This window comes from Ochotona curzoniae, unplaced genomic scaffold (assembly GCF_017591425.1).
Source record: "Ochotona curzoniae isolate NIBS_2020 unplaced genomic scaffold, NIBS_Ocur_1.0 contig_2927, whole genome shotgun sequence".
In the NCBI taxonomy this organism is placed as follows: domain Eukaryota; kingdom Metazoa; phylum Chordata; class Mammalia; order Lagomorpha; family Ochotonidae; genus Ochotona; species Ochotona curzoniae.
This window is the reverse complement of record NW_024465654.1, coordinates 4,994,596-5,010,700: the sequence shown is the minus strand read 5'-3', so window position 1 is coordinate 5,010,700 and position 16,105 is coordinate 4,994,596. Positions and strand designations below refer to the sequence as shown.

Below are 16,105 nucleotides of genomic sequence, written 5' to 3'. Positions count from 1 at the left end.
CTCATTACCCCCAAAGTGACTCAGTAAAGGTACAGTACAGACAGGTTCCATAGCCAGTCAGGAAAGAGGGTGACCAGACAGCCTACGCATGGGGGATTCTGCTGCAGGCAGTACGGTGCTGTTAACCTCAGTGGGGCCCCATGTGAATGGCTGTAGATTTACAAGAGAAAAGGGAGGGGGCATTCTAACAAATTGTGCTAAGAACAGGTAGAGGGCAAAGCAGAGCATTTGGAAATGTGTTAAGGACTGTGGATGGGTTGGTGACATGTGCGTTACATGGTCTTAAATAGGATCTGTGCCCCAAAGTACCCAGCTTGGATCATGTGAAATGTGCAGACATTACCCAGTACCAAGCAGGTTCCAGAGATGATGTCAGAACACAGCATCTGTCCCCAGGGTGCCCAGGAAAGCTGCCTCCAGATGCCTTTCACTGGAAGGTGAAAGGTCTTCATTGGCTGCAGGACAGTGAGTGGTGTCTTAAGGTGTGCCCAGGATTAGCCAATTTTATTTTCCGTTAAGGGGCACATGTGCCCTGAAGCCTTCTAAAAATGAAAAGGTGTGAAATTTTGCCTTTTCTTTGGTTACAGAATAGATGAGTTAAGGGGAAATATGGATACAAAGAAGTTCTGCTAGAATATGCTCATATTCCCAGTTCCTTACGATTAATTATTGGTAGATGCAACTGCAGAATAGCACTTGACGCTTTGCATGGATGCTGTACCTGCACCTGGAAATACACAGTGGCTTGTGGTTGTTTTCCTGAAGTTGTTTCATAACATTGAAGCTGGGCACCATGGTCCATGCCCTTCAAAATGTATTAAAGACTGGGATGTTCTTTGTAAGGTTTGGAGGGTAAGAGACAGCAGCTCTACACAAGTGGACTTTATATGTTGAAGAAGTGAACCCTCCTTTTATGAATGCACAAGCGAAGGACAGCATGTGCTGCACACTCGGCTTAGCTCAGGAATGTTGAGGAAAGTGTGTGCGTTCACAGTGTGTCCGAGCAAACACTTATGGTAGACTCAGGCAAAGTGGTTCAGGTACAGGATGCGGCCTTGCAGATATTGACAAATTGTGTCTTCATGACTTAAGTATTTTTTAGGTACTGCTGAATTGCCCTCCGCCCTCCCCAACCTCCCCCCAGGTCTCGGTGTCTTGCTTTAACTTTCTCGGCATAAATGAGAACGAAAAAAGATCTCCAAACTCTGAGACTATTTATAAATTATTAATTTGCTTTTTGAACTTGGGAAACTCCTGGAAATAGATGGCATGTATTAACCTTGGCTGTCGCTGGAGGGCTGGAAGGGAAGCTGTGCTTCCTGAACGCTCTGACCCTGCGCCCGGCCTCTCTCCCGTGGGCTGCAGACGGCCGCCTGCCCCTTGAGCAACACCATCACCTTGGGTTTCGGGAAAGCACTTGAGGATGCAGGTCTGTGAGCTTTTCATTCTTTGGCTTGGAAATAAGGCGGCCATGTAGCTAGCCTTGTGTCTCAGTGGTTAAGCCTCCCCTGGGATGCACACATCCCCCATAAGCACTGGTTTGAGTTCTGCCTGTTTCACTTCCAACGCAGCTCCCTGCTCAAGTGCCTGGGAAAGCAATGGAGAATGGCCCAGGGATGTGGGAGAACTGAGTGAAGCTTCCAGCTAATGCCAACTCTAGCCACTGTGGCCATTTGGGCAGTGAACCAGCAGCTGGAAGATATCTTTTCTCTGTAATTCTGCCTTTCAGATACGAAATTAAAAAAAAAAAAGATTCATTTATTTTTATTGGAAAGGCAAAACAAGGGGGCAGATCTTTTATCTGCTGATTCTTTCCTAATTGCCATGTCAGCCACAGCTGGGTTGATCCAAAGCTAGGAGCCAGGAGCTTCTTCTGGATCTCCCATGCAGATGGTCACAAGTCTTTGGGCCATCTTCCACTACTTTCCCAGACCACAAGCAGAGAGCTGGATGGGAAGTAGAGCAGCTGAAACATGAACCAGTGCCCATATGGGATGCCAGCACTTCTAGGTGGAGGATCAGCCAATTGAGGCATCGTGCTGACTCCCAGAAAATAAATCTTAGAGAGAGAGAGAGAGAGAAAGCAAGGAAGCTGGCAGCCAGAATTTTAGGAAGAACAGGGAGATGAAGGTGAGGAACAGAGCCAAGTGACGCCTGAAAGTCGGAGAGATGTGCGTGAAACTCATCTCCATCTGCACTGCCTGTTGAATCATGCGCTAAACAGTGAGATCTTTGCTTAGGGCATGGCAGCAAAGCTTTGTGTCTGGCTGAGCCTGGGCAGAGTATGGGATGGAGAGGGTAGGAATGGACAGGGCCCACCCATTAGACACACCTGCAAAAATTGCCAAGGGGATCACAGAACAGGTGTGTGGCAGCGTCCCAGGAGCCTCCTTTGGTCACCTTAGATCTAGACAAACACTGTGTCTCCCAAGCGACCCAGCTTCCCTTCCAGTTGAGACGCTAAGGTCTGCACTCCCTCTGTTGCTGTCCTGAGCTGACTTCTCAGTGACAGGGCATCATTGTAGGAGGCAATTGTTGCATTGTATAGAGGCAGAAAATATTCACCAGCAAAGAGTGCTAACTTGAGTGGGCTGAGCAGAACCAGGAAGACAGTGATAGTGTGAGAGATAAGAGGGCTGGACAGACTCCACGGGCGTGGACAAACTGCAGGGGCATGGACGCTGGTGTATCCCCAGTGCAGCTTGCTCATGCTGGCTACTCTGGGCAAGGACCCGCCTCTGGCACCAGCGGCATCTCCACAGCCCCTACAGGGCCTGGTGACAGCTGCGGCTTCACATTTTTCATGTGTGTTTAGGGTCTGGTATCAACTGTCCCTGGCTGTTGAGGTTGTTTTGTTTGTAATGTCTTTAAAATAACAGTGAATACTTAAATGCGCAGTCTCAGGGTATCTGTCATTGGACTTACCAACTTCCGGAGTCCTGAGAAATACTGATAGCTGCTGCTGGAGTCATTGCCTGTGACACCAGCATCTTATGGCAGTGCCAGTTTGAGTCCCAGCTGCTCTGCTTCTAATCCAGCTCCCTGCTAATACACCTAAGTGCTGAGACCCCTGCCACTCCACATAGGAGACCCAGATGGAGGTCAGGACTCCTGGTTCCAGCCTGACACGGCCTGGAATGTTGCAGTCATCTGAGGAGTGAAGCAGCAGACAGAAGATTCATTCTCTGTATGTGTGTGTGTCTCACTCGCTCTTGCTCTGTATCACTTTGACTTTGAAATAATAACTAATTTCTAAAGAAGCCCCTGCTGTGTTGGCCCAAACAGGCTAACAAAAATCAAATGAAGTAAACGTTAAAGAAACAGATGGTTTATATTTAAGCCAAATGTATTGAGAATTTATATGAAATATAAAAGGTCTAGAAATTTCAAATAAAAGGCAGAGTCCCCAATCTTTTAGATGAGAAAACAAACTATTACTGTCTATTGTCTTTAAAAAAAAAAGTGTACATGTGAAGACAGGTTAGAAGGAAAGGCACAGAACTGACTTGCTTTTGAAATGCTGACCACGTGAGAGATGGAGTATTGTTAGTAGTAGACAGAAATTCTAAGGAATATCATCAAAGATAAAGAGGGGCCCTTCACAACAATAAAGGGGCCAAGAGGTTAGGACTTTGTGTGTGTGTGTGTGTATTCTTGTAACTCATAAGAGATCTTTGAAAATAAGTTTTTACACAATTCCCAAGTATTTATAAATTTAGCAACATAGTAATTATGACACTGCTTGAGATGCTTCTATCCCATGTCCAAGAGTGTACATGTCCAGGAACAGTAAATTATCCTGTACATCAATGGCCCATTGATTTCCAACACAGATGCCAAGTTTGTGGTGGCAGGGATCCAAGCACTTGAGCCATCTTCAGCTTCCTTTCAAGCACATTATCAGGTAGCTGGTCTTTTGATTGTGATAGAAACATTCGGGACTCAAACCCATGCCCATACAGAATGCCAGTGCTGCAGGCAGTGGTTGTGTGTACGGCACCACAAGGCCAGCCTCGTGCTGTGCCCTCCATGCCCCCGAATCTCTGCTTGATGCCTTTCTTTTTTGTCTGCACCAAGGCCTAAGGGATTTTCTCAGGCCATTCATTCAGCTCGGTAGTTTCCTTTGCTTGGTTCAGGTCTGCTGAGTCTGGCTGCTGCAGGTCTCCTGACGTGCCATGGAGCTGCTGTGGCTGTTGCCACCTGCTGCCTGTTGCTAACAGCCCACTGTTTACTACTGTCATCGTACAAGCTCACTTCCACCAGGCTCTACCCATGAACTCCCATAGGATGAGAGCTTGTCCTTCCAGAAAATGCCTTGTGTTTGTTTCTGTCTGGGCCACGGAACTGTTACCAACATGGGAACTGAACCTACAGTAACAGAACGTGTTCGCATGATTGCCCTGTGCTGTCTGCTTCGGGTGGGAAACGTGGAGGTGACACTGCCTCACTCCTTATCCGAAAAGGATTAAGATGGTCTGTGCAGTCACCCCGGGAGGCTTGAAAGGATGGGTGGCGAGGGCTCTTTTCCAATGTCATCGTCTTGGCTGCCGCCCCCTGAGGTTGAGCTGCCGTCTCAGGGCTACATGTATGTCCTACAACACACTTCTAATGTACATTTTTCTCATAGGACATTCCTAAGTGACCTTGAAACAGCATTGAAACAGTGATCAAGTGGGACATTTAACCTGTGGTTGTAAGAGCAGACATTCTATCCATTGATTTGTGTCATTCTTGTCCACAGACACAGGTACAAGAGCCCCTAGCTGCGTTGTGAGTTGCTTTGCAGCCTGACCTCTCACCAGAACAGACCCAATCTCCCGTATGCCACTGCCTGTGGGCAGGCGTGTCCTGTACAGCTTCTCCCACTGGGCTCGTGCCCTGGGATAGGACGCAGTCGGTACAGGATGGCTGGGGACTCGGCTCGCTGGTTTCATGGGTCACGCTGCTGCTCTGTTGGTCTCTTATTGCAGCGGCCATTCCTTCTCGTGGAGGCCCTCCCCGGACCTGCACAATCTAGCTCTTGTGTGTCGTCCACACCTCGTTCACTACAGATTCTGAGATTCAGTGTGTGCAAAATGAAAGTTGAAAGCCACTTTTAAAAACTTGAGGATTTCGAAACTGACGGGGGCATTAAGGGATGTGGGTTCTGTTTTGCGTGGAAGGCCAGGTGCAGTCGCACAGGTGACGGGCTCCTTCGGGCCAGCGCTGCTTCCCTGATGGCTCAGTTGTGCCCCACAGCCCCATGGTCATTATCGTTCTCCAGAACGATTTGTTTCTCTGTTGGCTGTCTCCCAAGTACTAGAACACGAATTCTGTGCCAACTGCGACTCCTGTGCTATTTGCTCTTCTAGTATCTAAATACGGACCTTATTCTATAATTATTTTTGATGGTATTTTTGTGGTTTTGATCTCAGACTGGCTGAGTTGTTTATTTTCAGCATGAAGATACTGGTTTGCTTCAAGACTAAAAACATTTCAGAATAACATTCCCTTGAAAAATCTCGAACAACATGTCTTCAATAGATAAAACTGTAAATAAACGTTCACAATTTGTAAGGCATTAACTTGAAAGTAAGAAAAAGAAAGTTCCTCCCATTTGGTAATTTTGAAGGTGGATTCTAAAACCCGAAATAAACAGATGCTTCAGACGCTTTACATTTTTGTTGATACCATCACAAAATATTTATTGTTATTTATTTAGAACAGGAAAGATTAGTGTTATTCAGGTTCTTAACAGCTTGTAAAGGCAGATTTTACTATGGGGAAATACTTTTTGGACAGAAAATTCAGCTTAAACTCAAAACTTAGCATGTGGGATATGTTGTTGGACTACAGACTAAGCTACCGTCTGCAGTGCCAGCACCCCATGTTGGAATGCTGATTCAAGTCCCAGCTTCTGCATTTCCAAGTTGTCCCCGTTCCACCTGCCTGCTCATGGGCCTGGGAATGGGCAGTGAATGACCCAAGTGTTTGGGTCCCTGCCACCCAAGTGGACTAAGCTGACGGAGTTCTAGCCTCTCGACCTTGGCCTGGCACACATCCATCAAAACCACATTGGATTTTTGCAACTGTGCCTGGAGTACCATGTTCATACATGTATTGAATTATTTTTCAGGTGTGAAAATGAAACTAAATTCAAAACGGAAGAAGTGTTCTGGGCCTATAACTTCTGCCCCACCCCCTACTCGTGGACCGCGCTCCTGGGCCTCGTCTTGTACCTTGTTTTCTTTGCCCCTGGTAAGCAAGCCTGGGACTGCTGTTGTGTGCCAGAATCCCTTTTGCGAGGACACAGCTACCAGTTTTCAAATGCCTTGTATTTTCCACTCCTCAGGCATGGGGCCCATGCCCTGGACAGTGAACTCTGAGGTGTACCCGCTCTGGGCAAGAAGCACGGGCAACGCGTGCTCGGCGGGCGTGAACTGGATCTTCAACGTTCTGGTGTCCCTGACGTTCCTGCACGTGGCGGAGTACCTCACCTACCACGGTAGGAGGCTAGCTTCGCTGCAGCCTTTTATCCTCTAGATGCCGTTGGTGATGGACAGACTGCAGGTATTTTTGCTGTTAGAAGTGTCTCCAGGGGTTGGGGGAAAGGACAGCTCTTGTCCCCCAGAGGCCTCTGAAGCGTCCTTGGGGGGGTTCCCTCCTGGGCCTGGCCGCTCAGCACTGCTCCCCACGGGCAGGAGGCCTGGATCTGTAGCCCACCCACGGGGCCAGGAATAGACCCGGTCCACTACTATCGCAGTGCTTTGCAGGGCATCCCGCTGGCCCGAGGCGAAGTGTGCCTGAGCGATGGGCATGAGGCAAGGGGCTGCAGTTCCCCCATCTCCTGCACAGGCCCAGTGTGTCCACTGTGAACGTCCGTCCCCTCCCAGCGGCCAGCTGGAGCGTGCTGCAGAGTAGGCTGCATCTGGAACCGGCCGCATATGTGGCACCTTCAGCCCTGCACCCGCTGGCCGGAGTTTGTGCAGTTCACCAGCTCTTCTTCATGCTATGATATGAACACAAAAACTATTTCTTCAGCTTTGCTGCTTCTTGTGACCAGTTGCATACCTAAAGGCCAAAATACGTCCTACTGTTCGGAAAAAGCATTGTTTGTGGAAGCTGTGGGCTAGGTTACACAAGAGCTCCTGCCATCCATTTTAATGGCCAAGTGCTCACTCATGATGCCCTGTGTCAGGCTGGCATCAGTGACCCAAAGGCACAGGGCCTGGCAGGCCAGCCCTCCGCTATGCACCGCACTGCCCCAGGCATCACCTACATGTTATTAATTTCCATAACCTGCGTGCTTGGTTAGCGTGCCTCTCGGTGGGGTTCTTCTTCAGAGAGACTCGGTCTTCTGTGTAAGGTCTCAGAATCTGAATTGCTTCCTAACCAGCATTGCTTACACGGGTCTGCTACCCTCCCCTAGCCCCCACCACCATTCGGTAAGTCCACTGCCAAGCTATCACCAGCACAACCCTGTGTGTAGAGTGCGTGTGGCCAGATGTATCCTGGAGAGCTGTGTCAGCCGCAGGGGCCTCTGCCTGCTACCGTGTGTAATCCAGGCACAGGCTGGCTCTTCGTGATTGTTTTCTGTGATGCTGCTTTGTGGGACTGGGGCTCTCCCTCCTTGTCTCCTCCTTCTTCCTTGTCCCCTCCTCCCTCCTTGTCCCCTCCTCCTTCCTTGTCCCCTCCTCCTTCCCGCTGGCCCCTCCTCCTTCCCGCTGGCCCCTCCTCCTTCCCGCTGGCCCCTCCTCCTTCCCCGCTGTCCCCTCCTCCTTCCCCGCTGTCCCCTCCTCCTTCCTTGTCCCCTCCTCCTTCCCACTGTCCCCGCCTCCTTCCCATTGTCCCCGCCTCCTTCCTGCTGTCCCCTCCCACCACTTCCCCCCAAATCATCACTGTGGGACAGTCCCTTACTTGCAGTTGCATTACTAATCTTGTGCTATTTAAATGTATAGGCAAAGGTGGACAGTCTTGTGTCCTCTTGTGTATTTACGTGTTTCATTGGAAGGCCTTTTATTTAGGAGTAGAGACGCACACGGCAACACATCTTTCCTTTCCAGTATGCCAGTCTGTTACAGTTCATCTGTGAGAATTTATGTATATGCCTGATTACAAATAGTCCCATTTGTTTGTTTTGGCTTTAACTGCCTGTGCTCTTAACATCCCTTCTAAGAAGTCTTTGCTTGCACCTATGTGCTGCAGTGTTCCCTAGGTTTTCCTCTGGTGATTTGTTGGTGTACATTTAGGTCTTTAACCCGGAACCTTATATAAGACTCAAATGAGCTTTACTCCCTTTCCTGCCGAACAGGCTCATGACAGATGTTTCTTTCAGCTTTCATTCCCAGACTGCGTTGTGATCTGGCTGTCCCACTGCTTTCCCAGGTGTTAGCACGGCACTGGACCGGAAGTGGAGCAGCCAGGCACTGGCACCCACGTGGGGTGCTGCCGTCACAGGCAGTGGCTCGACCGTGCACTACGGCGCTGACCCCAGGAGACTCTCTAAGGGCCGGCCCAGCTCTTCCCACCTCACGGGAGACCGTCTGTTCTACTTGCAGCCTTAGTAATCGGCCTCATCCCTTTCAGGAATGGCCTATCCTGAAGGCCTAATTCCCAGATACTTCATTATTCATAGCTGTTGTCTCCACCGTCAGGATATAAGACCGTCTTAGAAATAGGTGGAGAGGGCCAACACACGACACTTGCTGTGTCTCGAGCCTGTAGGTGTGTGTGGGGCCCGTGGAGAACGCAGCCAGCTGGGAGTTAGTGCGTGTGCCTACGGGGCACTGGGTTCACCATCTCTCAGCAGGACCCAGCACGGACCTCCAGGGCTTCCCTCCGGTGCGAGAACAGCAGACACCTGAGAGGCCCAGGCTTGCACAGGCTGGGCTCGCTGACCCTGAGGCCTCAGAGGAGCGTGGAGCCCGTGGGAGTGCTGCAGCACAGCCGAGGAGGAAGGACGGCTGCTAGCAGAAAGCAGTGTGTGAAGGCAGGCTCCCCGGGACTGCCCACCCCCAGGGTGCTGCCTGAGGAGAGCCGGGGCTGACTCCCAGACCTTGGGGGTGAGAAGCCGGAAGGACACACACTGCACAGAGGCCCTGGCTCCGCAGCGCCATCACTGCGCTGGCCTGGAGAGGAGGCTGAGGAGTAAGCCCTTGGCTGTTGGTGTGGAGGGGCACAGACACAGCCAGGAGGGAGGCGAGCTCCCAGCACTTGCAGGGCCCCGCACGGGCGGCACTGCCTGCTGAGCTCTGCCGCAGGTACACACAGGATGGCAACATGCAGATCGGCCAGGCTGGCGCTCTTTGGGGAAGGGTGGGGGCGGAGACGAGATGCACAAAGGACGGACGCCGACCCGTGCTCTTCCCAGGCTTAGCATCCCTGTGCGTGGCTTCTCGTTGCAGGAGCCTTCTTCCTGTATGCTGGCTTCGCTGCGCTGGGCCTGCTCTTCGTCTACGGCTGTCTTCCTGAAACCAAGGGCAAGAAGCTGGAGGAGATAGAGTCCCTCTTTGACAGCAGGCTGTGTACGTGCGGCGCGTCGGACTCGGATGAGGGCAGGTACATCGAGTACATCCGGGTGAAGGGCAGCAACTACCACCTTTCTGACAACGACGCTTCGGACGTGGAGTAACTTGAGCTGCGCCTGCCCTTGGTGATGAAAACGCACTGGGGGAACTTGCAGCCCTGCTTCTAATCGGGTTCTTGCCGGTCTAGTGTTGAGTGGCTCCAGGCTCTAGAAATCGTGGTTTTAGGAGGAAGATACAATCATGACATCTCCCCACAAAAATATGTATAAAAAAGGAAGAACAGTGCAGATTTTAACCTAACAACTGTTACTCAAGTACACACGCTTCCTCCCCTTAGTTTGGCATGAATGCTCTGTGCAGTGGTTGCAGGGTTTACACCATTGCTTCCCACGGCCGGATGTAATTGCTCGTGACAGTGGAATCAATGCTAACTCAGCCCTATCATACACTTGTATTAGTGAGGAATTCTCAGAGATGCTCCAAACACAGCCCACCGGTCCTCGTCCTCCCGAGGAGGGCCTCTCTGTGAGCAGCTGCTGCCTCGTCGGCTTCAGGGTCCAGACACTGCGTTCCCCCTGCAGTTCAGAGTTTTCTGAGGTGGAGCTAAGCAGACTGCATAGTGTTTCCATCGCACATGTTCTCCCATCAGTGATGAGGTGCTGCCAAAGCCTGGTGAGCATGGTTTGTTGTCAGGAAGGAAAGACGGGGATTCCTAACTGGTTGGTCACTTAGGCATGCACCTGTCAGTGTCATTCGTGCTCAGCCTTGACCTGTAGCTCTGGGCTGATTTTTGTTCCTGCCAAAATCCTCCCTTCACCCGCTGTCTGCCGGTTCCGCTCGGTGCCTTCCTTGGCGCTGCAGGAAGCCGGCAGCATTGGCTGTCCCCTAAGAGAAGGAAATCAACCAGGAATCCCATCACTGACATTTCATTGCCAAAGCGGGGCTTGCTTCTTCCTTTTCTTAAATCTCATCTAGGGAATTGTCAGATTTCATTCTAGAACTCAGTTACACTTGCTTACTTTCTAACTTAAAAACAACCTCATTTTCCTTTTCCACAACTTTTTTCATTTTTCTTTGGTGAAGACAAAGATTTGTCTGTCTCTTATACTTGGCTCAGATTTTTTTCCCCTACTTGTTTAAAAATTGAGATTTTTTTATTGCTCTTAAATTAACAATTACAGTATAGGGCATGTCGATAGGAAATGTTGGTTTTCTACATTTCAGCAAGGTTTATGTTGCTATTTCTGCATTCGTCAGCAAACTCACAGGGTTTGGCTTCTCTGTTAAGAATGATGTGGCATGCACAGGCCTGTGCAGGTTGCGAATCTGGCCAGCAGGGAGTGTGGCTCTGTGCATCCACCAAGGTACTCTCTAAAATGGCACAATTACTGGCGGCCTCCAAGCTGCTGTCTGCCTGGAAGGTCTGGCCAGTGCTGCTAACAGCCGCCAGGCTGGGGGTGCAGCAAGTGCTCTGTCCACGTCCCCAGAGGTACTTACACAGTCACGTCGGGGCCCCGGCACCTGTCAGCTCTGTCCGCATCCCCAGAGGTACTCACACAGTCACGTCGGGGCCTCGGCACCTGTCAGCCGAGAGAGAGAGCTTCTTCCTTTGGTAATTTCATACAACAAACAAATCCAGCATTTTAGAGTGTTTTCCCCTTGAAGTAGGTGCTTTGATATTTGTTTCCAAGGGGATATTAATACTGATTTTTCCCCAGAAATTTTAACAGAAAAAAAAATAATCTATTGATATTTCTTATCCCTGAAGAAATTTTTTTATGTGTGTAATATTTTATATAAGGTAAAGTGAAACACAGAGTGAGCTATTTGTGGCACAATCAGAATATTTTGGGGAGAAAAATACTTAGAACAATATGAAGTACTGTCTTTAAAATTTTATTTTTCTGCTTTATCCAAATAATTGCCTCAATTCTTCTCTTTCTTGTCGGATAGCCTTAACTGTATATTTCTATCCTCAGCTGGGCGGATGCACAGAAAATTTAAGGCAGCAACTGGACTCTGATCTAAAGAGGACACAGCCTGTTCTCCCTGACGTAAGAAAGTTAGGCTCTCAGCTTTGTCTTCGTAAAGGCAGGGAACAGAGAATCAGCCACAGTTCTACTGCCCTTTCCTCAAAGGACTATTCGTCATTTATATATAGTGCTAAAGGTAATACTCCATGTCTTTGAAGTACAAGATGGAGAGGCACAGTATAAGAATTATTTATAACTTTTTAAAAACAAATAATTACTTGAAGAACCTTATACGATTATGTTATAAATGTTCGCCAAAGTCTAAAATAGTATATTTTAAAAAATCAAGATTTTCAAGTTTTTTTATATTGCACATCTTTTAAGTTCTCAGCATCTTGGGCTGCCACTGTCAACGGGAAGGCATCAGCAGACAGGACACGTTACTGTGCAGTAACGTGACCTTCCACACTGACGCAGCTGGCAGTCTGGGCTTCCTTCTGAGTGGGCCGCAGTCACCAGGACAATACAGTGAGGACGGCTCATCTGCAGGGGACTTAACAGGAGACGTAATTTGCATGGAAATATTCCTGATGGCCTTTAATTGTTGCACTTTAGTCAGTCATTACCCAAAACATGATTATTTAGGTATTTTACACTATATTAAAAATGATCAGTAAGAGGTCACATTTCCACTTGAAGTGTTGTTCCCTCCCAGAGGCAGTAGTGGTTCCCTGACAGAACACACTGCAGGACGCCATGAACTCTCAGTACTTGACACTGAACCAGGTGTTAGTACGTAAGACTAAATTGAGAAATCACTTCAAACGATTTCAATATCTGTTATACATAGGAAGAATAATCAGGGAAATAATAAGCTTGTGACTTAGTCTCTTGCTTACAGACAGCACAGTAAGACGGACTGTGCTGTGGTCATCCAGTCTCCTCCGGGGTGATGCTTTAGATGACACTAACCACAGGTATAGAAGAACCTCACTATTCCGAGACACTCAGTTCATGAACACTGTGATGCGATGCGAGTTCCAGCATCATTTTTCCCCCCCTTGGACATAAGGATAAAATGAGATGTTTTCTTAGAATCAAAAATATTTTCCCATTCATCAAATTATATTGAATCTTTTATCACGCTGTGATTTCCATTGCCAGGTTCACACATTTTCACTAATTAGAAATGAAGTAACTGACGCAAGAGGCTGACAGTGAATTCATGCCATGTGCACGCCTGGACTATGGGTGAGCTGTACAGCTCCTGCGTGGCTTCTCTGAAGACTCCCACTTACTCTCAGCAGTCATTCCCATGTCCTGTCCCCGTCACTGTCTGTCTCCTCGCCTCGCGCAGGGCACTGTGGGCTTGATGCGGTGTGCAGTGGTCCAGGCTGCGGCGTTGTCTAAGTTGTTGAGTTCTTTAAGGCGAGCAACACTGCTATTTCTAGAAGACAGCAGCAGTCACTTTAAAATGCCAAACAGCAAACTGCTCCCGCCTTCCTGAAGGCCGTCTGTCCACAGACGGGAATCTGTCCCATTCATCAGCAGAGAGGGGTTCTGTGAGAGTGGAACGAAGGTGTTTTCCTCGCTGGCTCGTGAGTGTAACAGAATTCCTGTAAATTTTTACATCGTATGTACCAAATGTGACGCGGTCTGTTCTGTTTGAGTGGTCTGTTAAGTATCTTCATCTAACAGTGAGGGTCAGTTTTGTTTTGGACAGTTAAGCTCATGTGTTTAATCTCCTCGTCTACATGATAAAAGGAAATGGACCATGCAGCTAACCGGTACCTTAAATTAAAATCCTGTACTTCGTATAGTTTTAAAATCAGCCTATTCAGAATCATTCCATCTCATTTAAAAGCTAAAATACACAAATATATCTACAGCCAGGTAGACACCAGTATCCTACTTGTGTCCCCCAGCAGCATTTGGACTCCGACTCAATGTTGTCGCATCTTTCCTTTGTGACAAATATTCAAATTTCTGTTTTGAGGCTCTAATGTACTTCTAGATTAAGTCCAAATGATTTTATGCTTTAAAAATACACGTATTTCAAAGTGCATATTTTCATTTGTGAGTGCATGTTCGGTAGTGTTTAATAGTTCACATGTCCCGGCAAGTTCAGTATAAACACTTGCTTGCACACGAGGTATGTGGGACAGCTCTCACACACACTCTACGGACCACTGCCATCCAGCTCATCCCAATAGATGCTCTATCAAAAGTAGTGTATATTTTATGGAGATCTAGTGATATACATGTAAATGTTTTTTAAGTTATTTTACTGAAATTCAATATTTACATAAAATTTAAATCTTTTTTTAAAGCAAAGTGTCAGTGACCAAACTGTATATGGAAATAATCAAATAAAAGCTAAAACAATTCAGTACTCATCTCCCTGGCACTTTTTATTTTCATGGATTCTCTTCCTTGAATATTGGGACCTACTTACACAGTATGTAAAAACATCACCAAAGATGACCTGCCTTTCTGATTAATGCAGTGCTACTTCTAATGATGCCCGCTGCTTCCAAGGGCAGGTGAACGGTCACCTCTTAAAAGTTCAAAGGAATGATTCTCAGATGTAAAACTTTGACAAGCAGTGCTCAGGAGCCCTTTAAGTAGCACATAATCTGGTTGTCAGCATGAACCAAGGACAGCTGCCTGGAAGGCCAGGCATGGTTTCTTTGGGCATCTAGCCATCTGCCCCTGCCAGGGCTCTGCTTAGCAGACTGGCACCCGATAGGAGCAATCAGGAGACTAGGCTCCATGGTTCAGCATGTGCCCTGCTGGGTCCACAGCACAAATGGCTCCAGGAGATATGGAGCCACTACACCCCTGCTCCCCTCCCCCATCATGCAAAGGTTTACAGGGGGTGGGACACCTGCCCAAAGATGCCGGTGTCAGCAGGCTGGCCAGTAGTCCTCCAGCGAGAAGGACCCGGACACATCCCCTGAGCTGCACACTAACTGTCCACTCACCTGGACTATGCAAGTCTTCAGCAGCAGTCAGAAAAATCCTCATGGCCAACAGGGATTGAATCCAGGGGTCCTCACTTTGGCCTGGGCATGCTTTGGCTGTTGCAGGCATTTGGGGAGTTGAACCTGCAGATGGGAGGTCTGTCTCTCCCTGCATTTCAAATAAAATGAAAATAAACAATTCTGAAAAAGGGGAAATAAAGGGCCCAATACAGTAACCTGGTGGCTAAAGTCCTCACCTTTCATATGCCAGGATATGGGTACCGGTTCTAATCCTGGCGGTCCCACTTCCCATCCAGCTCCCTGCTTGTGGCCTGGGAAAGCAGTCGAGGATGGCCTTGGGACCCCGTACCCCATGGGAGACTCGGAAGAGGCTCCTGGCATTGGATTGGCGCAGCTCCAGCCATTGCAGCTGCTTGGGGAGCGAGCCAGCACATGGTTTTTCTGTCTCATCTCTTCTCTACAAATCTGATTTTCCAATAAACATAAATCCCCCCCCTTTTTAAATCTCTCATTTAACTGTCCAATCTGGTAAACATGGTTGCCTTTCAAAGTGAAGAATTCCCTTCACAACATCCCAGTGAGCAGACCGAGCTCACCTCTCCAGCAGGTCCTGGAAAGACACACCAAAGACAGAACGATGGCGTTCGCACAGCACAAGGAATGTGCTGACAAACCATTCCTCATCTTGACCCAAAGCGCAGGGAGACAGCTGAACACTGCAGTCAGAGGCTCTTAGGGGAAGGCAGTGTGGCCCCTGGAGAGGCCAGACGGGCTTGGACCATCTAGACTTGAATCCCAGCTTTTCCATCCAACGTCTGGTACCCTAAACTGTTCACCGCTCACTGTCCACTCACACCTGAGCTGTTACATCAGTTAGTCATGAAACACAAGGGAGAGTGGCACCTGAGAAGGGCCTGCTGACACTCGGCCATTCTCGGATTCCCCATCCAGGAGCTGTGTAAGCTCAGTGTTCAGATCAGGCGAAGATTTGCTAACATCCCCCTGCTTGGAGCAGATGCACACGGTCCTCCATGGCTGCTCTCTGCTGGACTCAGCTGGCCTGGTGCACTGGCCCCTGACCCCCTTCCTCTCTCCACCTCTTCCAGAAACATCCTACCCAAAAAATGAGCAGTCTTCTGACAGGGCCAGACCAACAGGGCTACATGCTTCATTTCCTTTGGCCCCAGTCAAGAAAGAAACAGTTTCAAGAGAATCTCAGTAAGATACCAAAAAACCTTCCAGTATTTACAAAGTTATTTTGTAAATCTTCTCCAAATTAAAGCAGTGTCACTAAATCTTCACTAATTGGCTACACTGAAATTAAGAACATATTGTTACAGAGACTACACCACTGCAACTACACCACTGGATCATGAAATGCTGAAGAGATAAGATCGCTTCTGCCTGCTTTTACCTTGAACATGTTGCTCATCTTCCCACTGGGTCTTCAGACACTACGTTCGGATGGTCAGCATGCAGACCAAGTTCTGTCTTCTTAGCAGGAAGTTGGGGCCCAGCGTGAGCAGGCAGATCCTGCGGTCACCAGATGCCCCGAGCAGTACGGCTGCAGACTGAAGTGCTCACCCTCATGGCACCTGCATTGAGATGATGACAAACACAAACCAGTGACCGACTTAACCAG

At 48.6% G+C, this 16,105-nt stretch overlaps 1 protein-coding gene across 1 annotated transcript in view; it reads left to right on the top strand.

Moving 5' to 3' along the window:
• The window catches only part of SLC2A13 (solute carrier family 2 member 13), a 112,776-nt gene extending 102,735 nt beyond the window's left edge, over nt 1-10,041 (top strand). The window contains exons 8-10 of the mRNA XM_040978883.1: nt 6,116-6,237; nt 6,332-6,484; nt 9,384-10,041. Coding sequence (XP_040834817.1) covers nt 6,116-6,237; nt 6,332-6,484; nt 9,384-9,610 — 502 coding nt within the window. The 3' untranslated portion in view covers nt 9,611-10,041. The remainder of the gene's footprint in view (nt 1-6,115; nt 6,238-6,331; nt 6,485-9,383) is intronic.
• The last annotated feature ends 6,064 nt before the right edge of the window (nt 10,042-16,105 follow it).